Source organism: Hyperolius riggenbachi, chromosome 7 (genome assembly GCF_040937935.1).
Source record: "Hyperolius riggenbachi isolate aHypRig1 chromosome 7, aHypRig1.pri, whole genome shotgun sequence".
Lineage (NCBI taxonomy): Eukaryota > Metazoa > Chordata > Amphibia > Anura > Hyperoliidae > Hyperolius > Hyperolius riggenbachi.
Genome location: NC_090652.1, coordinates 106,021,255 through 106,046,060, shown reverse-complemented (window position 1 = coordinate 106,046,060; position 24,806 = coordinate 106,021,255). Strand labels below are relative to the sequence as shown.

The following is a 24,806-nucleotide window of genomic DNA, read 5'->3' as shown; positions in this document are numbered from 1 at the left end:
CTGTCTGTGTCTCCTCTCCGCTGCCAGGGAACACATTACAAGGTGCTGCTGCCCACACGCCACCAGCTATTACGCTCAACAATAGCTGCAATAATTTAAAAAATTTTTTTTATTTATTTTAGAGGTGTCCGGGTTGAAAACTGTGCTGTCCCAATTGTGAATTGGACACAATGTGGGCTTCACGACCGCTGTCTGGAACCTCATGATGTTCATTTATGGCCCTGGTACCACCGCTAGCCTAGGTACCAGGGCCTATTATGTCAGTCACATCACACTGCCTGACACACATTACTCCTCCTCCTGTAGCTGCATTGAGCTTCTGCTGTCTGTGTGCTGCTACCACTGCCAGGGAGAACAGAAGAAGAACTATTTTCTACTGCCACCTGCCCACCCACTCTCCTACCAAGTACCAACCAACTATTACCACACACTACAAATAGCTGCAAGCCTGCAACTACTACTTCCTCCTCCTGCTGATGTCTGTGTTTTACCACCGCCAGGGTACACAGAAAAAGGCGCTGCGGCTTGCAATGTGCCACTACCTACCTATTATGCCATCAACACAAATATAACTATGGTGTTATTACAATAAAATATTTCCACAAATGAAGTAAAAAAAAATATTACAAAAGAAAGGAAAACCAAGACACATAATATAATGATAGAGAAGAAGAGGAAGAAGAAGATGAAGAAGAAGAAGATATAGAAGAAGAAGATATAGAAGAAGAAGATATAGAAGAAGAAGATATAGAAGAAGATGAAGAAGATATAGAAGAAGAAGATATAGAAGATGAAGAAGATATAGAAGAAGAAGATATAGAAGAAGAAGATATAGAAGAAGATGAAGAAGAAGAAGAAGATGAAGAAGAAGAAGAAGAAGAAGAAGAAGAAGAAGAAGATATAGAAGAAGATGAAGAAGATATAGAAGAAGAAGATATAGAAGAAGAAGATATAGAAGAAGAAGAAGAAGAAGAAGAAGAAGAAGAAGATATAGAAGAAGAAGATATAGAAGAAGAAGAAGAAGAAGAAGATATAGAAGAAGAAGATATAGAAGAAGAAGAAGAAGAAGAAGAAGATATAGAAGAAGAAGAAGAAGAAGATATAGAAGATATAGAAGAAGAAGAAGATATAGAAGAAGAAGAAGAAGAAGATATAGATGAAGAAGAAGAAGATATAGAAGAAGAAGATATAGAAGAAGATGAAGAAGATATAGAAGAAGAAGAAGATATAGATGAAGAAGATATAGAAGATGAAGAAGATATAGAAGAAGAAGATATAGAAGAAGAAGATATAGAAGAAGATGAAGAAGAAGAAGAAGAAGAAGAAGATATAGAAGAAGATGAAGAAGATAAAGAAGAAGAAGATATAGAAGAAGAAGATATAGAAGAAGAAGAAGAAGAAGAAGAAGAAGAAGAAGAAGAAGAAGAAGAAGAAGAAGAAGAAGAAGAAGAAGAAGAAGAAGAAGAAGAAGAAGAAGATATAGAAGAAGAAGAAGAAGAAGATATAGAAGAAGAAGATATAGAAGAAGAAGAAGAAGATATAGAAGAAGAAGAAGAAGATATAGAAGAAGAAGAAGAAGAAGAAGAAGAAGAAGAAGAAGAAGAAGAAGAAGAAGAAGAAGAAGAAGAAGAAGAAGAAGAAGAAGGGCCTACTATGTCTCGCTGCCTGCCCTTCTGCCTGCTGCCAAATGCCAGTCTGCCACACACACTTATCCTCCTCAAGCTGCCTGCTGGTATATTTCCTCCTGCTGTCTGTGTCTCCTCTCCGCTGCCAGGGAACACATTACAAGGTGCTGCTGCCCACACGCCACCAGCTATTACGCTCAACAATAGCTGCAATAATTTAAAAAATTTTTTTTATTTATTTTAGAGGTGTCCGGGTTGAAAACTGTGCTGTCCCAATTGTGAATTGGACACAATGTGGGCTTCACGACCGCTGTCTGGAACCTCATGATGTTCATTTATGGCCCTGGTACCACCGCTAGCCTAGGTACCAGGGCCTATTATGTCAGTCACATCACACTGCCTGACACACATTACTCCTCCTCCTGTAGCTGCATTGAGCTTCTGCTGTCTGTGTGCTGCTACCACTGCCAGGGAGAACAGAAGAAGAACTATTTTCTACTGCCACCTGCCCACCCACTCTCCTACCAAGTACCAACCAACTATTACCACACACTACAAATAGCTGCAAGCCTGCAACTACTACTTCCTCCTCCTGCTGATGTCTGTGTTTTACCACCGCCAGGGTACACAGAAAAAGGCGCTGCGGCTTGCAATGTGCCACTACCTACCTATTATGCCATCAACACAAATATAACTATGGTGTTATTACAATAAAATATTTCCACAAATGAAGTAAAAAAAAATATTACAAAAGAAAGGAAAACCAAGACACATAATATAATGATAGAGAAGAAGAGGAAGAAGAAGATGAAGAAGAAGAAGATATAGAAGAAGAAGATATAGAAGAAGAAGATATAGAAGAAGAAGATATAGAAGAAGATGAAGAAGATATAGAAGAAGAAGATATAGAAGATGAAGAAGATATAGAAGAAGAAGATATAGAAGAAGAAGATATAGAAGAAGATGAAGAAGAAGAAGAAGATGAAGAAGAAGAAGAAGAAGAAGAAGAAGAAGAAGAAGATATAGAAGAAGATGAAGAAGATATAGAAGAAGAAGATATAGAAGAAGAAGATATAGAAGAAGAAGAAGAAGAAGAAGAAGAAGAAGAAGATATAGAAGAAGAAGATATAGAAGAAGAAGAAGAAGAAGAAGATATAGAAGAAGAAGATATAGAAGAAGAAGAAGAAGAAGAAGAAGATATAGAAGAAGAAGAAGAAGAAGAAGAAGATATAGAAGATATAGAAGAAGAAGAAGATATAGAAGAAGAAGAAGAAGAAGATATAGATGAAGAAGAAGAAGATATAGAAGAAGAAGATATAGAAGAAGATGAAGAAGATATAGAAGAAGAAGAAGATATAGATGAAGAAGATATAGAAGATGAAGAAGATATAGAAGAAGAAGATATAGAAGAAGAAGATATAGAAGAAGATGAAGAAGAAGAAGAAGAAGAAGAAGATATAGAAGAAGATGAAGAAGATAAAGAAGAAGAAGATATAGAAGAAGAAGATATAGAAGAAGAAGAAGAAGAAGAAGAAGAAGAAGAAGAAGAAGAAGAAGAAGAAGAAGAAGAAGAAGAAGAAGAAGAAGAAGAAGAAGAAGATATAGAAGAAGAAGAAGAAGAAGATATAGAAGAAGAAGATATAGAAGAAGAAGAAGAAGATATAGAAGAAGAAGAAGAAGATATAGAAGAAGAAGAAGAAGAAGAAGAAGAAGAAGAAGAAGAAGAAGAAGAAGAAGAAGAAGAAGAAGAAGAAGAAGAAGAAGAAGAAGAAGAAGAAGAAGAAGATATAGAAGATATAGAAGAAGAAGAAGATATAGAAGAAGAAGAAGAAGATATAGAAGAAGAAGAAGAAGAAGATATAGAAGAAGAAAATATAGAAAAAGAAGATATAGAAGAAGAAGAAGAAGATATAGAAGAAGAAGAAGAAGATATAGAAGAAGAAGAAGATATAGAAGAAGAAGATATAGAAGAAGAAGAAGATATAGAAGAAGAAGATATAGAAGAAGAAGATATAGAAGAAGAAGAAGAAGATATAGAAGAAGAAGAAGATATAGAAGAAGAAGATATAGAAGATATAGAAGAAGAAGATATAGAAGAAGATGAAGAAGAAGATGAAGAAGAAGAAGAAGATATAGAAGAAGAAGATATAGAAGAAGAAGAAGAAGATATAGAAGAAGAAGATGAAGACGACGTAAATGAAGACTTCCAACAACCATTTTGGACACACCTTCTCATGCAAACACTTTTCATGGAGTTAATTTACTTTTTTGAGACCTTTTTATAACTACTACATCACCACATAATCACTTGATGTTTTTCTTCATAAAAAAGGTGGTTTCATGCATCATTGACCTCCTATAAGTTTTACAAGCTATTTAAGGCCAGCTCGAATATTTTACTCAAATACAGACTCGGATAGTGACGTCGGATATCCGAGGTCGAATTGGATATTCGATTACATCGGATATCCGACTTCGAGTGAATTCGGATAGTTTACTATCCGAATTCGACCAAACTCGAATAGGATAATGAGGTATCCGAGCAACACTGGTGTAAACTTCAAATATAATAGAATGACGCAATATTATAAAAAAAAATACAAATAAATAACTGAAAAAAAAATAACTGAAAAAAAAAATATTTTCTTTGCTACTAATGTTCTAGTAATTATCCGTACTATACAACCAATTCATTATATCATCATTTGTTTTCACTACAGTGTCTCTTTAATAAAGGGTATATCTGTCTGAAACAGTGGTCTGTCGCTGCTCTCAACCAGCCCCGTTTCTATCGGCGTGCGATGCGTGCAATCGCCTGGGGTGCTGGATTCTTGCGGCAGGAGGGAGGCGCAGTGGCGGTGGGAGCAGGCATAATAGTAATACCTTACCTTGTTCAGCCGAATAGCCGAACCACGCAGCTTAAATGTCCTTCCTTTCCTGGCATCTGTCTCAGTAACAGCTCCCCCTGTGATGACGTACTGCATGTCATCACAGGGGGCGCTGTTACTGAGACAGATGCCGGGAAAGGAAAGAAATTGAAGCTGCGTAGGTCAGCTATTCAGCTGAAGGAAGGTGAGTTATTAATATTATGCACGATCCCACCACCGCTGCAGCACCTACCTATTTAACCTATATTGCAGGCACCTACCTACGTAACCTATACTGCAGTCACTTACCTACCTAAACTATACTGCAGTCACTTACCTACCTAACCTATACTGCAGCACCTACCTACCTAACATATACTGCAGCACCTACCTACCTAACCTATGCTGCAGCACCTACTTACCTAACCTATACTGCAGGCACCTACCTATCTAACCTATACTCCAGCACCTACCTACCTAACCTATACTGCAGCACCTACCTACATAACCTATACTGCAGCACCTACTTACCTAACCTATCTTGCAGTCACTTACCTACCTAACCTATACTGCAGCACCTACCTACCTAACATATACTGCAGTACCTACCTACGTAACCTATACTGCAGCACCTACTTACCTAACCTATATTGCAATCACTTACCTACCTAACCTATACTGCAGTCACTTACCTACCTAACCTATACTGCAGCACCTACCTACCTAACCTATACTGCAGCACCTACCTACCTAACCTATGCTGCAGCACCTACCTACCTAACATATACTGCAGTCACTTACCTACCTAACCTATACTGCAGCACCTACCTACCTAACCTATACTGCAGCACCTACCTACCTAACCTATGCTGCAGCACCTACGTACCTAACCTATGCTGCAGGCACCTACCTATCTAACCTATACTCCAGCACCTACCTACCTAACCTATACTGCAGCACCTACCTACCTAACCTATACTGCAGCACTTACCTACCTAACCTATACTCCAGGCACCTACCTATCTAACCTATACTGCAGCACATACCTACCTAACCTATACTGCAGCACTTACCTACCTAACCTATACTCCAGGCACCTACCTATCTAACCTATACTGCAGCACATACCTACCTAACCTATACTGCAGTCACCTACCTAACCTATACTGCAGCACCTACCTACCCAACCTATACTGCAGTCACTTACCTACCTAACCTATACTGCAGCACCTACCTACCCAACCTATACTGCAGACACCTGCCTACCCAACCTATACTGCAGTCACTTACCTACCTAACCTATACTGCAGCACCTATCTATCTAACCTATACTGCAGCACCTACCTACCTAACCTATACTGCAGCACCTACCTACCCAACCTATACTGCAGTCACTTACCTACCTAACCTATACTGCAGCACCTACCTACCCAACCTATACTGCAGTCACTTACCTACCTAACCTATACTGCAGTACCTACCTATCTAACCTATACTGCAGCACCTACCTACCTAACCTATACTGCGGGCGCCTACCTACCTAACCTATACTGCAGCACCTACCTATCTAACCTATACTGCAGGCACCTACCTATCTAACCTATACTGCAGGCACCTACCTATCTAACCTATACTGCAGGCACCTAACTATCTAACCTATACTGCAGGCACCTAGCTATCTAACCCATACTGGCGGCACCTACATAGCTAATCTATAATGTGGGCACCTATACCTGGATCCATGGTGGTGGTGTTGGTGGGGAGGGGGGGGGGCAGGCGATATTTACACCCTCGCCCTGGGTGAAATTTATCCTAGAAACTACCCTGCTCTCAACTTTCTGATGCAATAAAGAGCTTAGTTACTTCCAGTGCTGCTGGTCCATTTGTTGGGACTAGGACTGGTACCTCAAGAGACATCAGCGACCAGGATCATTCATACACTGAGATAGGGGTCATAGCACACTACATTACATGGTGCTCCTTTGCCCATGACTTACAAAGGGCTTGATTCACAAAGCGGTGCTAACCTACTTAGCACGTCTAAAGTCTTTAGACGTGCTAACCAGGGTGCTAAGTAAGTTAGCACCGGATTTCTGAATCAGATCTCGCGCAAAGTTTAGCGCGCGCAAAGTCCTATGCGCGCGCTAAGTCCCATAGGCTGTAATGGGCACTTCGCGCAGAGTGCCCTGCACTCTGTGCAGTGCGCGCGTAAAGTTTTACGCGCATAAAGTTTTGCGTGCGAAAAGCTCGTTTAAACGTGCTAAGGGGGTTTTCACAGGCGTGCTAACAGTTAGCACCACTTTGTGATTCACTGTAAGATATTTTTTGGGGGGACTTGTGCAGTAGAATCCCCATCTTATTGTTTTTACATGTCTGTATACTGTGGGTGGATGAACAATGCCTGTGGTGTGTTTCCAGGCCATGGCTTTGGTCCAGAAAGGAAATAAACATCGCACTCAGGAACCAACTGCTGCCAACAAGACTTCTTCCAGATCGCATGCTATACTACAAGTCATTGTGAAACACGGAGACAAGATAACAAATACTTCAGAAGAATCACCAATGGGAAAGCTATTCCTGATAGACCTGGCTGGGTCGGAGAGGGCTTCACAGGTACCAGCTACCATAATAACATATAACATACCAACAGATATAACCTTTGTGGAAGAAATTACACTTTATCTGCCTTTACTTAAAGCGTAGATTGAAACCAAAAAATTGTAAAACTCCAACTGCGTGTAAAGCCAGAGTCCCACTAGGAATTGCAATAGCTAGCATTTTGTGCGTTATGTAAGCAATTTTAGAAATGATTTCCACGCTTCAATGCATTAGCACGCAAATGCTCTCAAAATACATATAGGGAGCGTTTGCAAGGGATATAGGAGGCAGGGCATCACATTCACTTTAATTATATTTCTCCGTCCCATCCAGGATTTAAGCAAAGAGTCCCAAGAAGATAAATCCTTCTCAGTTCTGGATAGGAGGGACATTAATTCTTCTGAAACAAGCAATCAGGATTCCTTAGTCAATTTAGGTCCCAAATAAGTAATTTCGTCCAATTAAAAGGGAAAGCCATCCTTATTATTAAACAAGATCTATGGGGAACAGTCACGTTTAAAACTTAACTTTTTTATATATACGTATATTTTTTTAATGACTCAAATCCCCATACTGCTTAATAATATAGAACATTAGGAAGAGAAAAGAGAGTGTAAAAGTCTAAAGTGTGAGCAGGAGCCATCTCAGTGTGATATAAAAACTGGTTCTTTCAGCTTCTACACAGAGAAATAATGTCCTTTTCAACTTTTCATCACTCTCCTGCTGTCAGGAGTATTTTAGTGATTTAGCCTCTAATTAATTTTCAAGAAAGCTGCCACTGCAGTTTGACTTCTTTAGCTACACAAATGAAGCACTGCTGTATTAGCCCTTGCAATTAAAATACATATATATAAATCTAAAGCCAACCCAGACAAGGTCTGAGTAGGATTGGTACTATATATATAGTACATGTGTTTATCTCATGTAACTTCAGGTATGCTTTATGTTGTTAGTGGTACTTTCTGTTTTGATCATAAAAGCATGAGAGCATTGCTTTGTGTTGTTTTATTTCCTCTATTGTAGACTATGAACCTTGGAAAACGAATGAAAGAAGGTGCCCATATTAATCGATCACTCTTGGCCCTGGGAAACTGCATCAATGCTCTGAGTGAGAGGGGGAGCCATGCTCATATCAACTACAGAGACAGTAAACTGACACGGCTGCTGAAAGTATGTGTGTGGATGTCTTCTGATTGTTTGTTATGGGGAACTCACGTTGGCCTTCTGCCATTAACTTTTCTCATTAGTTTTCTCACAGGAGATGATTTTTAATTTTATTTACAAAATAAATTTTCAGCACCGAGCAATTGAAAAGGCACTAAGAAGTGTGTAAGAAAATAGTATCAAGCGTACCCAAAATTACTTGTGGTACACATGGCAATGGCAGCAGTACAGTGTGACAGACATTACTTAGACATTACATTAGTACAATCAACTATAGACATTAGAAGCATGCATTCAGGGGGACTGATGGACGGGAACATAAAGTTTGGTGAATAGTTCGGTGACCAGGGACTAGTGGGACACGATCAAAAGATCAATGAATAGTTGACCAGGGACTAGGGTGTCACCGCCTAGCAGGAGGGGCTGGAGTTCAGTAGACAACCTGGAGGAAGATAGAATTTTTGCACCTTAGTAGATGTACAGAGGCGCCAAAAGGATAAAATATGCTAAAATGTTTAAAATATTCGGGTGGCGGCGGTGGACCGGTCACTCAGAAATAGACTCGATGCTGTCGCTTAAGATAATATCTTAAGCGACAGCATCGAGTCTATTTCTGAGTGGCCGGTCCACCGCCGCCACCCGAATATTTTAAACATTTTAGCATATTTTATCCTTTTGGTGCCTCTGTACATCTACTTGTCAAGATATCCACCCTTGGTGGTTGGAAGGGTGGCAAACCCTCCTTTCCTTCTTCAGAGAGCGACATCTTATTCCTGAGTGGGGACAGGTCTAATCTCCCCACCTGCCTATATAGTGGTTGCCTAAACGGTAACCCATGTTTGTAAGTATAATACTTACTCTACACTAAATCTCCCTGATCCAATACATACTACACTATATTGGGCTCTCGGTTTCTCTGCTTTATTTTTGCACCTGTTGGTCTTGGAGGGGATGGCTCTGTAACGAGGTCTCAATGGAAGGAGCTAGAAGAATAGACTGCCTGGGTGGGAGGGGTCTTGCGAATCCTAGATGCCCTCGCCCTCATCCTGGCAGAGTGAAGAAGGTCAAGAGGTGGAGGGCGAACTTATGATCCTCTCTGCAGCGCTGATTACTCTATGAAAGTGGACCAGCACTCTTGCACAGGACATAAGAAAAACATAGAGAAATGCACCCTGTATGTATTTAGAGAAATTTAGCCTGTTTAATTTCCCCTCATTTGTGTCTAATCACAAGTTGTAATTTGATCTCTCACCGTGTCACATTTGTAAGACAAAAGAATAGACAGAGAGCCCAATATAGTGTAGTAGCTTGGTGAACAACAAAGGTATAATGTAAGCAGTAGTAGATATACTCACCAGAGCCGGGACAAGGTCCTCCAGCACCCAAGGCTGAGACACCAAAGTGCGCCCCTCCATCCCTCCCACCTCAGGAATCACACACTGATTACTATTAGACTAAGAGGTGCCACAGGGCCCACAACCTCTCCAACACCTTAATATCTAGTCATCTGGCTTGCAGTCACTGCTATGTATCCCCTTTTCTTATTTCTTTCTGCTTCATACACAATTAGGAATGACAGCTGAATGAATTGTGTGCCCCCTCCTACACTGCGCCCTGAGGCTGGAGCCTCTCCAGCCTATGCCTCGGCCCGGCCCTGATACTCACAAACGTGGGTTACCAACCAGATAACCATTTAACAGGCAGGTGAGGAGAATTATAACCTGACCCCACTCAGGTTTAGGAAGTCGCTCTCTGTAGACAGGAAAAAGTGGGGATACACCCCTCCACCAAGGGTGGACTAGACTAAATGTAGAAGTTCTGCCAAGGATGTTCTGCATCATTATTTGCAAACTGCATGAAGCAGCTGCAGTTACTTGATTAGTCATCTCTTTTGTTTAAAGCGGATCTGAACTCAGAACTTCCTCTCCGCTCTAAAAGATAAGCAACAGTATAGTAACCTTTAAAAAACCCATTTCTTAGAACTGATACAAATCCTACAATAAATCTGCAGTGTTGGTACTCCCTGCTTTCATTGAAGCAGACATAAGGTTAACACCCCATGTTTACAAATTAGCTGCTCTGCCAAGGCAGATGAGATTCCTGAGCTGACACAGCTGAGAGATTTACAATTGTGATTAGTCACAAATGAGAGAAGATTAGACAGGCTGAACTCTCTAAATACATACAGGGTGCATTTCTCTATGTTTTCCTTTGGTCCTGTGAAGGAGGTCAGGTCCATACGGAACAATAAACAGGTATTGCATGGAATGACTACAGTTTGCAGAAAACACTGATACTGAAACAGGAATGTGCAAAAAAGGTGTTTTATTAAGAACCAAATCATGCAAATAATCATGCAACCATATGTAAACAATATATACAGTGAATCTCCCGCAAACAAAACAGTGTGCACACATAAACCAAAACCCTGACTACCTATCTATCTATTTACAAACGGCGTGCAGGAGATATATATGTGTACAAAAATATATACAATAACGCGGTATCAAAGGAGCAGGCAAAAACAGGTCAAAACGGAATATCAGAGTCAGCAACGGGTAATCAGATACATGCAAGGTACAGAGGAACAAACAGGAGCAGAGTCAGGACAAGCAAAGGTTCAGCAGCAGGTAATCAGATCACAGAGCAGGGTACAAGAAATCAGGTTTCAGGTAACAGAGGTGACCAGAGACTAGAGTTGGGCCGAACCTCCGATTTTAGGTTCGCAAACCGGGTTCGCGAACTTTCGCGGAACGTTCGGTTCGCGTTAAAGTTCGCGAACCGCAATAGACTTCAATGGGGATGCGAACTTTGAAAAAAAAAAAAATTATGCTGGCCACAAAAGTGATGGAAAAGATGTTTCAAGGGGTCTAACACCTGGAGGGGGGCATGGCGGAGTGGGATACACGCCAAAAGTCCCCGGGAAAAATCTGGATTTGACGCAAAGCAGCGTTTTAAGGGCAGAAATCACATTGAATGCTAAATGACAGGCCTAAAGTGCTTTAAAACATCTTGCATGTGTATACATCAATCAGGTAGTGTAATTAAGGTACTGCTTCACACTGACACACCAAACTCACCGTGTAACGCACCGCAAACAGCTGTTTGTGTAGTGACGGCCGTGCTGGACTGGTGCGCACCATGGCGAGAGTGCAGGTTTTGGTGGCTTTACAGCCCATATCGTCGCCTGGCTGATGTAGCTGAATGACAGAACAGTGACTGTCCAGCTGATCAAATTTGGTCTGACCACAATGAAGCAACGACCTTATTATCTTTTGTGTGCCCCCCGAGACACTCATCTAGGCGCCGGTCATTGCTTCATTGTAATACGCAAGCCCCTTCACCACGGCAAGGTAATGATCACGAAGGGGAATGGGCGCATGTACATGCCTTTTCTTTTGTTGTTGCAGCTGCCCGCAGTGCAGCCAGAAAAATTAGGCAGTCATGTACACGCACCAGAAAAATTATTACAGCGGCCGATGCTAGCAGCGGCTTAAAAAATTCAGCAATCCGCCTGGAGTCCCGGACCCTGTTGGTGGTGGCGGAGAAGGTAGTCAAGCGGCCTGCAGGCAGACATGCTGTGTGGAGGGACTGGGAGCGACTTAGTCTTCTTGGGGCAGGCCAGGCAGCCAGTCACACGGCGTGCAGGCAGAGATGCTGTGTGTGCGGGGACTGACTTAGTCTTGGGGCGAGCAGCAGCCCTCCGGGATCCATGCCTCATTCATTTTGATAAAGGTGAGGTACTTAACACTTTTGTGACTTAGGCGACTTCTCTTCTCAGTGACAATGCCTCCAGCTGCGCTGAAGGTCCTTTCTGACAGGACGCTTGCGGCAGGGCAGGAGAGAAGTTGGATGGCAAATTGGGACAGCTCTGGCCACAGGTCAAGCCTGCGCACCCAGTAGTTCAAGGGTTCCTCATCGCTGTTCACAGCAGTGTCTACATCCACACTTAAGGCCAGGTAGTCGGCTACCTGCCGTTCCAGGCGTTGGTGGAGGGTGGATCCGGAAGGGCTACGGCGAGGCGTTGGACTAAAGAACGTCCGCATGTCCGACATCACCATGAGATCGCTGGAGCGTCCTGTCTTTGACTGCGTGAACACGGGAGGAGGATTAGTGGCAGTGGTACCTTTCTGGCGTTGTGCTGTCACATCATCCTTAAAGGCATTGTAAAGCATAGTTGACAGCTGGTTCTGCATGTGCTGCATCCTTTCCACCTTCAGGTGAGTTGGTAACAGGTCCGCCACTTTGTGCCTGTACCGAGGGTCTAGTAGTGTGGCCACCCAGTACAGCTCTTTCCCCTTGAGGTTTTTTATACGGGGGTCCCTCAACAGGCAGGACAGCATAAAAGACGACATCTGCACAAAGTCGGATCCAGTACCCTCCATCTCCTCTTGCTCTTCCTCAGTGACGTCACGTAAGTCAACCTCCTCCCCCCAGCCGCGAACAATACCAGGGGAAGGTTGAGCAGCACAAGCCCCCTGCGACGCCTGCTGCGGGTGTTCTCCTGCCGCCGTCCCCTCCTCCTCCTCCTCCCCCAAAGAAACACCTTGCTCATCATCCTCTGAGTCTGACTCATCTTCTGCACACGACTTCTCTTCTTCCTCCTCCTCCCCCCTCTGTGCTGCCGCAGGTGTTGAGGAAACAGCTGGGTCTGATGAAAATTTGTCCCATGCCTGTTCCTGCCGTAACGGTTCCTGGTCACGCTCATTCGCAGCTTCATCCGCCACTCTACGCACAGCACGCTCCAAGAAGTAAGCGTAGGGAATTAAGTCGCTGATGGTGCCCTCACTGCGGCTCACCAGGTTGGTCACCTCCTCAAACGGCCGCATGAGCCTGCATGCATTTTTCATCAGTGTCCAGTTGTCGGGCCAGAACATCCCCATCTTCCCAGACTGTTTCATTCTACTGTAGTTGTACCGGTACTGGGTGACGGCTTTCTTCTGTTCTAGCAGGCGGGAAAACATGAGCAGGGTCGAATTCCAGCGAGTCGGGCTATCGCAAATGAGGCGTCTCACCGGCATGTTGTTTTTCCGCTGAATTTCCGCAAAGCGTGCCATGGCTGTGTAAGACCGCCTCAAATGCCCACAGAACTTCCTGGCCTGCTTCAGGACATCCGCTAAGCCAGGGTACTTTGCCACAAATCTTTGAACAACTAGATTCATGACATGTGCCATGCAGGGTATGTGTGTCAGCTTCCCCATATGCAAAGCGGCAAGCAGATTGCTGCCGTTGTCGCACACCACGTTGCCTATCTCCAGGTGGTGCGGGGTCAGCCACTCATCCACTTGTTTCTTAAGAGCAGCCAGGAGAGCTGCTCCAGTGTGACTCTCCGCTTTGAGACAAGACATGTCTAAGATGGCGTGACACCGTCGTACCTGGCATGCAGCATAGGCCCTGCGGAGCTGGGGCTGTGTAGCTGGAGAGGAGAACTGCCACTCAGCCAAGGAGGAGGAGGACAGCGAAGAGCATGTAGCAGGAGGAGAGGAGGTGGCAGGAGGCCTGCCTACAAGCCGTGGAGGTGTCACAATTTGGTCCGCTGCGCCCTGCTTGCCATCGTTCACCACCAGGTTGACCCAATGGGCTGTGTACGTAATGTAGCGGCCCTGCCCGTGCTTGGCAGACCAGGCATCCGTGGTCAGGTGTACCCTTGACCCAACGCTCTTCGCAAGAGATGACACCACTTGCCTCTCAACTTCACGGTGCAGTTGGGGTATGGCCTTTCTCGAAAAATAAGTGCGGCCTGGCATCTTCCACTGCAGTGTTCCGATGGCCACAAATTTACGGAAGGCCTCAGAGTCCACCAGCCGGTATGGTAACAGCTGGCGAGCTAACAGTTCCGCCACGCCAGCTGTCAGGCGCCGGGCAAGGGGGTGACTGGCCGAAATTGGCTTCTTCCGCTCAAACATTTCCTTCACGGACACCTGACTGCTGCTGTGGGCAGAGGAGCAGGAAGCGCTCAAGGGCAGAGGCGGAGTGGAGGAGGGTGCCTGTGAAGGTGGAAGGGAGAAAGCGGCAGAAGCAGATGATGCACCTGAAGGAGGAAGAGGAGAAGGAGGGTGACTTTTCTTTTGTGTGCTGCTGCTGCTTTTGCTCAGGTGGCCATCCCATTGCTGTTTGTGCCTTTTCTCCAGGTGCCTTCGTAAGGCACTTGTCCCTACATGAGTGTTGGCCGTTCCACGGCTCAATTTTTGTTGGCAGAGCGAACAGATGGCTTTGGTCCGATCTGAGGCACACACATTAAAAAATTTCCACACCGCTGAGCCACCCTGGGATGTGGGCACTATGGGGACCTCAGCAGCTGATGCTGAAGGGCAAGTTGGCTGGCTGTACATAGGTGGCGATACATGGTGCCGGACACTGCCACCAGCTGTTTCTGACGAAGAGCTGCCCCAGCTTCTTTCAGCAACTTCTCTCCTCCTACTACTCTCTGACTCCCCCTCTGAACTGTCCCCCTCTTCATCTCCTCTATTGGGAACATACAGAGGATCCCTATCATCGTCATCATCGTAATCATCCTGCCCAGCTTCGCTTGCCTCAGACAAATCCAAACATGCACCATCAGTAGGTCCTTCATCCTCCTTACACGTTACATCCATAGTGTTGCCGCGTAACTCAGACATATGAGCTGGTGAAAATTCATCTGGCTGTAACAACAATGGCTGTGCATCAGTGATTTCAACACTAAATAATTCTTGCGAAGTGTCAAATGCAGCGGAAGTGGTGCTAGTAGTAGCGCTGGTGGCTGAGCAAGATGAGGTGTTCTGTGTCGCTAAATACTCAACCACGTCCTGACAATCTTGGGAGGTGATGGGACGTGCCTTCTTCCGAGCACTGTACTGTGGGCCAGGTCCACACGAAATTACATTTACACGACCTCGCGCAGACCTGCCGGGTGGCCTTCCTCTGGCTCTGGCACTACCTCTTCCTCTACCTGTTTTGTCCATATCGGGTATGCACGGAGTGGTATATCACACTGCGTGCACTCACGTAGGTAGGTGGGTTCACTTAACTGCACAGGTATGCGCACTGATGCGGTGGGTTCACTGAACAGAACAGGTATACAGTGGCGGGTTCACAGAACAGGTATGCAGTGGCAGGTTCACTGAACAGAACAGGTATGCAGTGGCGGGTTCACTGAACAGTACAGGTATACAGTGGCGGGTTCACTGAACACAACAGGTATGCAGTGGCGGGTTCACTGAACAGAACAGGTATACAGTAGCGGGTCCACTGAACAGAACAGGTATGCAGTGGCGGGTTCACTGAACAGAACAGGTATACAGTGGCGGGTTCACTGAACACAACAGGTATGCAGTGGCGGGTTCACTGAACAGAACAGGTATACAGTAGCGGTTCCACTGAACAGAACAGGTATGCAGTGGCGGGTTCACTGAACAGTACAGGTATACAGTGGCGGGTTCACTGAACACAACAGGTATGCAGTGGCGGGTTCACTGAACAGAACAGGTATACAGTAGCGGGTCCACTGAACAGAACAGGTATGCAGTGGCGGGTTCACTGAACAGTACAGGTATACAGTGGCGGGTTCACTGAACACAACAGGTATGCAGTGGCGGGTTCACTGAACACAACAGGTATACAGTAGCGGGTCCACTGAACAGAACAGGTATGCAGTGGTGGGTTCACTGAACAGAACAGGTATACAGTGGCGGGTTCACTGAACAGAACAGGTATACAGTAGCGGGTCCACTGAACAGTACAGGTATACAGTGGCGGGTTCACTGAACACAACAGGTATGCAGTGGCGGGTTCACTGAACAGAACAGGTATACAGTAGCGGGTCCACTGAACAGAACAGGTATGCAGTGGCGGGTTCACTGAACAGAACAGGTATACAGTGGCGGGTTCACTGAACAGAACAGGTATACAGTAGCGGGTCCACTGAACAGTACAGGTATACAGTGGCGGGTTCACAGAACAGGTATGCAGTGGCGGGTTCACTGAACAGTACAGGTATACAGTGGCGGGTTCACTGAACACAACAGGTATGCAGTGGCGGGTTCACTGAACAGAACAGGTATACATTAGCGGGTCCACTGAACAGAACAGGTATGCAGTGGCGGGTTCACTGAACAGAACAGGTATACAGTGGCGGGTTCACTGAACAGAACAGGTATACAGTGGCAGGTTCACTGAACAGAACAGGTATGCAGTGGCGGGTTCACTGAACAGAACAGGTATACAGTAGTGGGTCCACTGAACAGTACAGGTATACAGTGGCGGGTTCACTGAACAGAACAGGTATACAGTAGCGGGTCCACTGAACAGAACAGGTATGCAGTGGCGGGTTCACAGAACAGGTATGCAGTGGCAGGTTCACTGAACACAACAGGTATGCAGTGGCGGGTTCACTGAACAGGTATACAGTGGCGGGTCCACTGAACAGAACAGGTATGCAGTGGCAGGTTCACTGAACACAACAGGTATGCAGTGGTGGGTTCACAGAAAAGGTCTGCAGTGGTGGGTTCACAGAACAGGTATGCAGTGGCAGGTTCACTGAACAGGTATGCAGTGGTGGGTTCACTGAACAGGTATGCAGTGGTGGGTTCACTGAACAGGTATGCAGTGGTGGGTTCACAGTACAGGTATGCAGTGGTGGGTTCACAGAACAGGTATGCAGTGGTGGGTTCACTGAACAGGTATGCAGTGGTAGGTTCACAGTACAGGTATGCAGTGGTGGGTTCACAGAACAGGTATGCAGCCAGGAACAAGCTAAGCCTAACTAATCTTTCCCTATGAGAGACAGTCTGCAGCAGCTCGCCCTACTCTCACTAATGCAGGCACACGAGTGACCGTAATGGCCGCCGCTGCCTGCCTTATATAAGGGGGGTGGGGCTCCAGGGGCTAGTGTAGCCTAATTGGCTACACTGGGCCTGCTGACTGTGATGTAGAGGGTCAAAGTTGACCCTCCATGTGCATTATGGGGCGAACCGAACTTCCGCAAAGGTTCGCCTGCTGGACGCGAACGCGAACCACGGAAGTTCACATGGAACCGTTCGCAGGCGAACCGTTCGGCCCAACTCTACCAGAGACTCAGACCTGTAACAACAGACTTATATAGTCCATGTTGTAACAGGAAGCAGCTGGTGGTAATTGATCAGAGACACATTAGAGGCCTCTGCAGGCCATACAAAGAACTGCAAGTCCTTAGATGTAATAAGCCACCTGCTGGTGGATAGTGGAAGTCCAGGGCAGTCCAACTCAATACCACCACCAGCAGGCAGGAGATGATACAACAAGAATCGTAACAAGGGATGCTTTGGGGAGTTTTGGTCAATTAAACTGGATATTTGTGACTAAAAGAAAAAGGTAGAGAGGAGTTTGTGTTGCAAAACATGGACCAGGACCTGTAAAGGAAGTCTGTACATTGTTGTTCTTTTTCTTGTAGTGGTAGGAGCTGAGGTCTGGCCTCCATAAATAAATGTAACTGGAATTACTTAATAAAAGTGTAAATAAATCATATAAAGTTGAATCTGCCAATGATAATGACATAAAGGCTTTACATAACGTGACTATTCTGTGTCCCAGGATGCACTGAGTGGAAATAGCAGAACAGTGATGATCGCACATGTGAGCCCCTCCATAGCTGCCTATGAAGAATCTCGCACCACTCTGATCTATGCAAGCAGAACCAGTAGCATCAAGACCAGGGTGAGCAGCAGCTGTGTAACTATCTGCATGCATGAAAGCACGCCTCTGAGCAGAAGTGTTACGAGTGTGTTAGGCTCCCTGACATATTTATTCAACAGTCATCATGAAATAGTTTTCTTTACCACAGGTGCAATTCCCTGGAATCTGTGACTTCTGATATTGTAGTGAGATGATGCCATATGTTAGATAAAAAATGTCTGTTCTGTGATACATTAGGATGGAGAGGGAGATACTTTGAGACCTCTATATATATACAGGTACACTAGATCACTGCTTTAGAATTTACATCTCGTCTATGGCCACCTGACACCGGAACACTATCCAAAACTTTTTTAAATTAAGTATATCCAAAATAGCTTAGATCAGTATTTCTCAAACCCGTCCTTGTGACTTCCCAACAGTGCATGTTTTGCAGGCAACCTCCCCTATGCACAGGTGGGGCAATTAGTGTCTCAGCTACATGGAATCTATCTAGCTGAGAGACTAATTACCCCACCTCTGCATGGATGAGGTTGCAAAACATGCATCGTTGGGAAGTCACAAGGACAGGTTTGTGGCTTAGTGGCTTAGATTTTTTCTTTTGCAAAACTGCTCATTCTACGTGGCACGGTGGCGTAGTGGATGGCGCTCTCACCTTGCAGCGCTGGGTCCCCGGTTCAAATCACTATCTGCATAGAGTTTGTATGTTCTTCCTGTGTTTACACTGGTTTCCTCCGGGCACTTCGGTTTCCACCCACATCCCAAAAACATACAGATGAGTTAAAGGACAACTGACCTGAGATGGATATGAAGGCTGCCATATTTTGTTTCCTTTTATACAATGCACATTGTCAGGATGTCCTGCTGAACTTCTGTCTCTAATACTAGTAATCAAGTGACCCTGAGCAAGCATGCAGATCAGATGTTTGACTTAAGTTTGACTGCATTTGTCGCATGCTTGATTCAGGTATGTGATCCAGACAGTTCTAATGCATGAAAGATCATCAGGGCAGCCAGACAACTGGTATTGTTTAAATGGATATAAATATGGCAGCCTCTGTATCCCTTTCAGGTCAGTTGTCCTTTAATTGGCTTCCCACTAAGGAAATTGTCCCTAGGCTACAATCAGGGCCGGATTATCCACCAGGCAACAAAAGCAGTTGCTTGGGGCCCCATTCGGAGTCTGAGGGGGCCCCAACAGCACTGCAGAACTGGCCTTTGGGCCGTGAACAGGAGGGGGCATGGCTCAGGAAGGGGGGGGCACTTGGGGGCACAGAGCGGTGGGGAGGAGGGGCACTCCTATAACTTGCTAACTATACTGGGAGCACCTATACCTGGCTACCTATCCTGGGGGTACCTATTCCTGGCTACCTATACTGGAGGAACCTATACCTGGCTACCTATACTGGGGGCACCTGTAGCTGGCTACCTATACTGGGGGCACCTCTACCTGGCTACCTATACTGGGGGCATCTATAGCTGGCTACTTATACTGGGGGCACCTATAGCTGACTATCTATACTGGGGGCAACTATACTTGGCTATGGGGGGAGGGAATCTGCTACTTTGCTTAGGGCCCCATTTGGCGTTAATACGGCTCTGGCTACAATACACATGTGACTACGGTAGAGATTAGATTGTAAGCCCTTTTGAGGCACAGGTAGTGACAAGACAATATACTCTGTACAGCGTTGCAGAAGATATCAGTGCTATATAAATAATAATAATTACTCTCTAACTTTACAGCAACTGTGATATGACCCAAGCGAAGGCTTTTGCTACCTCATAACAGTGTTCTTATAAAAGCAGCAGAAAATACTTTCTATATTTTGGGCTCTTGTGGACACTTGTTTTCAATTCTAGGTGAGAAGAAATTATGCTGTCCACCACCGTAGCAAATATGGCAACGCAATGGTCAATATTCACCAAGAAATTCAACAGTTACGTCAAAGAATTAAAGAACATGGGCAAGACATAAGAACACTAAAAGAAAAAGAAATTAACCTTCAAGGTGAGCAAGAAATGGTGTGGGTGAGCCCCAATCCCCTTCACCAATAACCATGTCTCTGCACAGGTCCCCATCTCCTCATTATTACACAACACTACGCAGAAAGATCTGCAGTGCTATATCAAAGTGTGTTTGCTTAGTACCATATGTGCTCTGCAAGCACATAAATATATGTGCATGGATCACGGCTGTTTCTGGGTACAGACCGGTGTACAAGGCATACAGCACCCTCAATGAAGTAGCTAGTGGTATGCACTCTATGCTGCACCGGGCAGGAGTGCACATGCCATTCTCTCTGTGCAGGACAGAAGGACATACAGACAGGGCTGGTTCTAGACTTACTGCTGCCTGTAGCAAACTTTGTATGCTATATATATATATATATATATATATATATATATATATATATATATATATATATATATATATATATACACACCGCATCATGTATATCTATCAGATGTCACTGCTATTGATCAAGTGCAGTGATTGGCCCAGTGACGGTGTTGTGGTCCCGTCCTCGTGACCATCAGCACTAGTTAGCAAAGGAGCAGCAGGCAGCACTGATTGGCTAGTCTGGTGCCAGCACCTCCACCTGATTGGTGGCATGCCAAAGCTTCCCCTCTGACTGGCCTTTGTGATCTCTCACGGGTGATGGGGTTTTACCATAGCATACCCTATGATGTCATTGGGAAGGCTGGCAGGTTCCACCGCTCGAATGAGGTCGGGGAATCAGGGATGCATGGATGAGGAGGGTAGTGTGTGGGCCAGGAAGGTGGGCGGGAGAGTGGAGAAAAGGCAAGCACCAGGTGGCCAAAACGGTTTGTCCAAATGCAGCCCCTTAGATTTTGCGTGATCACATGATTCAGGTGGTTTCATGGTAGGTCTGTCCCTGCATACACACACACAGTGACTGGCTTGGACATTATTCTAGGCAGTCTGCAGTGCACAACACTCAGTGGCGGCGCCAGGGGGGTGCTTGGGGGTGCTCGAGCACCCCCTAGAATTGTCCAAGCACCCCCAAAGCACCCCCTGGAGTGAACTGACTTCAGGCGTCTAAAAGACGCCAAGTCAGTTCACACACCGGCAGCACGGAGCAGCAGGCAGGGCTACGGTAAGATGGCCGCCCGGAGCCCTGTTCTGCAGACTTCGGGCGGCCATTTTCCCGTAGCCCTGCTCTCTGCATGCAGGCAGGAAGTCTCGTCGTGACGTCGGGAAGGAAGAGGATCGTGGGCGCGCGGGCGCTGCGCGCCACAATGAGGTCGGGACTCGGGACGGGAGGTCGGGAAAGAAGGTCTTCTGGCTGTAGGTGAGTAAATGGGTTTTTCTTTTCTTTTTCAGGTGATGCGGATTGTGCATATTGGGGTCATATCTGCTACGGATCCGATTGTGCATATTGGGGTCATATCTGCCACGGATTGTGCATATTGGGGTCATATCTGCCACGGATTGTGCATATTGGGGTCATATCTGCCACGGATTGTGCATATTGGGGTCATATCTGCCACGGATTGTGCATATTGGGGTCATATCTGCTACGGATTGTGCATATTGGGGTCATATCTGCTACGGATTGTGCATATTGGGGCGATATCTGCTACCGATTGTGCATGTTGGGGTCATTTCTGCTACCGATTGTGCATATTGGGGTCATTTCTGCTACCGATTGTGCATATTGGGGTCATTTCTGCTACCGATTGTGCATATTGGGGTCATTTCTGCTACCGATTGTGCATATTGGGGTCATATCTGCTACCGATTGTGCATATTGGGGTCATATCTGCTACCGATTGTGCATATTGGGGTCATATCTGCTACCGATTGTGCATATTGGGGTCATATCTGCTACCGATTGTGCATATTGGGGTCATATCTGCTACCGATTGTGCATATTGGGGTCATATCTGCTACCGATTGTGCATATTGGGGTCATATCTGCTACCGATTGTGCATATTGGGGTCATATCTGCTACCGATTGTGCATATTGGGGCCATATCTGCTACCGATTGTGCATATTGGGACCATATCTGCCACCGATTGTGCATATTGGGACCATATCTGCCACCGATTGTGCATATTGGGACCATATCTGCTACCGATTGTGCATATTGGGACCATATCTGCTACCGATTGTGCATATTGGGACCATATCTGCTACCGATTGTGCATATTGGGGCCATATCTGATAACGATTGTGCATATTGGGGCCATATCTGATAACGATTGTGCATATTGGGGTCATATCTGCTAACGATTGTGCATATTGGGGTCATATCTGCTACCGATTGTGCATATTGGGGCTATATCTGATAACGATTGTGCATATTGGGGCCATATCTGATAACGATTGTGCATATTGGGGCCATATCTGATAACGATTGTGCATATTGGGGCCATATCTGATAACGATTGTGCATATTGGGGTCATTGGACGTGTTTTTTGTTAAAATCTGCTCACATTACGTGTATTTTCTTGAGAAAACCTGCACAATTATGTGAATTTTCTGGGAAAAGGGTCACCAAAACTTGGGCCCTCTGTCTTTGCGTTGCACTTTTAAAGGGAACCCGAGGTGAGAATAATATTGAGGCTGCCATATTTATCTCCCTTTAAGCAATACCAGTTGCCTGGCTGCCGTGCTGGTCCTCTGCCTCTTATTCTTTCAACCATAGACCCTGAACAAGCATGCAGCAGGTCAGGGGTTTCTGACAATATTGTCAGAACTGACAAGATTAGCTGCATGGCTTGTTTCTGGTGTAATTCAGTTCACTACTACAGCCAAATAGATCAGCAGGGCTGCCAGGCAACTAGTATTGTTTAAAAGGAAATAAATATGGCAGCCACCATATCACTCTCACCCTGGGTTCACTTTAAATTACAGTTAGCCCCGCCCTCATCCGGTCATGACCACGCCCATTTTTTCGCCGCGGCGCGCTTCGCGCGCCGCAGGTTGTGGCCACACCCATTTTTGGCGCGGCGCGCTTCGCGCGCCGCAGGTCGTCAGCTCCCCCGGAAATTGGTCCAGCACCTGCATAGCACCCCCTAAAAAAATTTCCTGGAGCCGCCACTGACAACACTGTATATCCTAAACTTTGCAGTGCCCATAGGATGCCTTGCAGCTTTCCACTTTCCCCTGCAATGTAATTTTCTGCCAGGTAAGGTACACAGGTGGTTGTGTTGTGAGCTCCAAATAGATTAGAAACAGCCCTGGCTTCTGCCCCTGAACACTCTGGGCCAGTTTCGCTTTGCACTGAAACTGATCTTGCTCATCCCAGGAGCTATTCTAGATCAGGGGTGGGCACACTTTTACCACTTTTGGCCAAATTCCTCTAGCGGGCTGCATTCCTCTTCTCCCTCTCTTGGTGTCCTCCTGTACCCCCCATGTGTCCCCTTCTGTCCCTCATGTGTCCCCAGTGTTTCCGTTTCTGTCCCCAGTGTTTCCGTTTCTGTCCACAGGTATCCTCTTCTGTCACACTTTTACCACTTTGAGCCAAATTCCTCTAGCGGGCTGCATTCCTCTCCTCCCTCCCTACAGAGTTGCCAGTGGTGCATAATGATAGGTTTAACTCATCCAATCACTTCTTCCATGGCCACAGCAGCGTCAGGTGACACACTGGCACATACTGATGGCGGGTCATGTGATAATGTTGTGGCCATGGAGATTGGTGCTGGAAAGTGCAATTGGATGAGTTTAACTTATCAATCCGTACGATTTCCTCAAACTATTACCCCTAACAATCACCAACAATTGTTACATGTGACAGTTACTCTCTGTCTGTACAGGGGATGGAGCAAGCAACCACACCAGGTAAAATGACAGCAGGTGCATGATCTGCAAGCTACAAGCATGCTTTTTCATAGATTATCGTATTTTCCGCTGTATAAGACACTCCGGAATATAAGACGCACCTAGGTTTAAAAGCAAAACTCAGGGGAAAAAAAATATTAAACCTGGTGCATCCATGTTCCAGGAGCATCTTGTAGATGTTCTCCCCCAATTGGTGTCCTCCTGTGTCCCCCATGTGTCCCCTTCTGTCCCTCATGTGTCCCCAGTGTGTCCCTTTTTGTCCCCAGTGTGTCCCCTTCTTTCCACATGTATCCCCTTCTGTCTCCAGGTGTCCTCTTCTGTCCCCCTTGTATCCCTTTCTGTCTCCAGGTGTCCTCTTCTGTCCCCTGTGTGTCCCCTTCTGTCTTTAGGTGTCTTCTCCTGTCCCCTGTGTATCCCCTTCTGTCTCTAGGTGTCCTCTCCTGTCCCCTGTGTATCCCCTTCTGTCTCCAGGTGTCCTCTTCTGTCCCCTGTGTGTCCCCTTCTGTCTCCATGTGTCCTCTCCTGTCCCCCGTGTATCCCCTTCTGTCTCCAGGTGTCCTCTTCTGTCCCCGTGTATCCCCTTCTGTCTCCAGGTGTCCTCTCCTGTCCCCCGTGTATCCCCTTCTGTCTCTAGGTGTCCTCTCCTGTCCCCCGTGTATCCCCTTCGGCCTCCAGGTGTCCTCTCCTGTGCCCTGTGTATCCCCTTCTGCCCACAGGTGTCCCTTCTGTCTCCAGGTGTCCCCTTCTGTCCCCTTCCACCCCCTGTGTGTCCGCTTTATCTCTCTTCCATCCCATGTGTGTACGCTCTGTCTCCGCTTTGTGTCTGCTCCCCTGCCTATCCGACCCCCCCCCCATGTCTCCTGCTCCCCCTGTATAAGTAGTGAAGTGTAGCGGCGGCTTTCTTACCTTATCCATGGCGCCAACACTAGGGTGTGCACGGAAGAGAAGAGGTTGGCGATCCCCCTGGGTGCCATGGATTAAGTAAGACAGCTACCGCTACACTTCACTACTTATACAGAAGGAGCAGAGACATGGGGAGCAGACACAAGTGGGGACAGAGCGAACACATAGGGTACAGAAGGAGGG

At 45.9% G+C, this 24,806-nt stretch overlaps 1 protein-coding gene across 4 annotated transcripts in view; it reads left to right on the top strand.

Moving 5' to 3' along the window:
• The window catches only part of LOC137524517 (kinesin-like protein KIF19), a 232,123-nt gene that overhangs the window by 58,110 nt on the left and 149,207 nt on the right, over positions 1–24,806 (top strand). For all 4 annotated transcript variants that reach the window (XM_068244485.1, XM_068244486.1, XM_068244483.1 and 1 more), the window contains 4 exons: positions 6,911–7,105; positions 8,114–8,260; positions 17,804–17,926; positions 19,769–19,916. In XM_068244485.1, the coding sequence (XP_068100586.1) occupies positions 6,911–7,105; positions 8,114–8,260; positions 17,804–17,926; positions 19,769–19,916 (613 nt within the window). The remainder of the gene's footprint in view (positions 1–6,910; positions 7,106–8,113; positions 8,261–17,803; positions 17,927–19,768; positions 19,917–24,806) is intronic.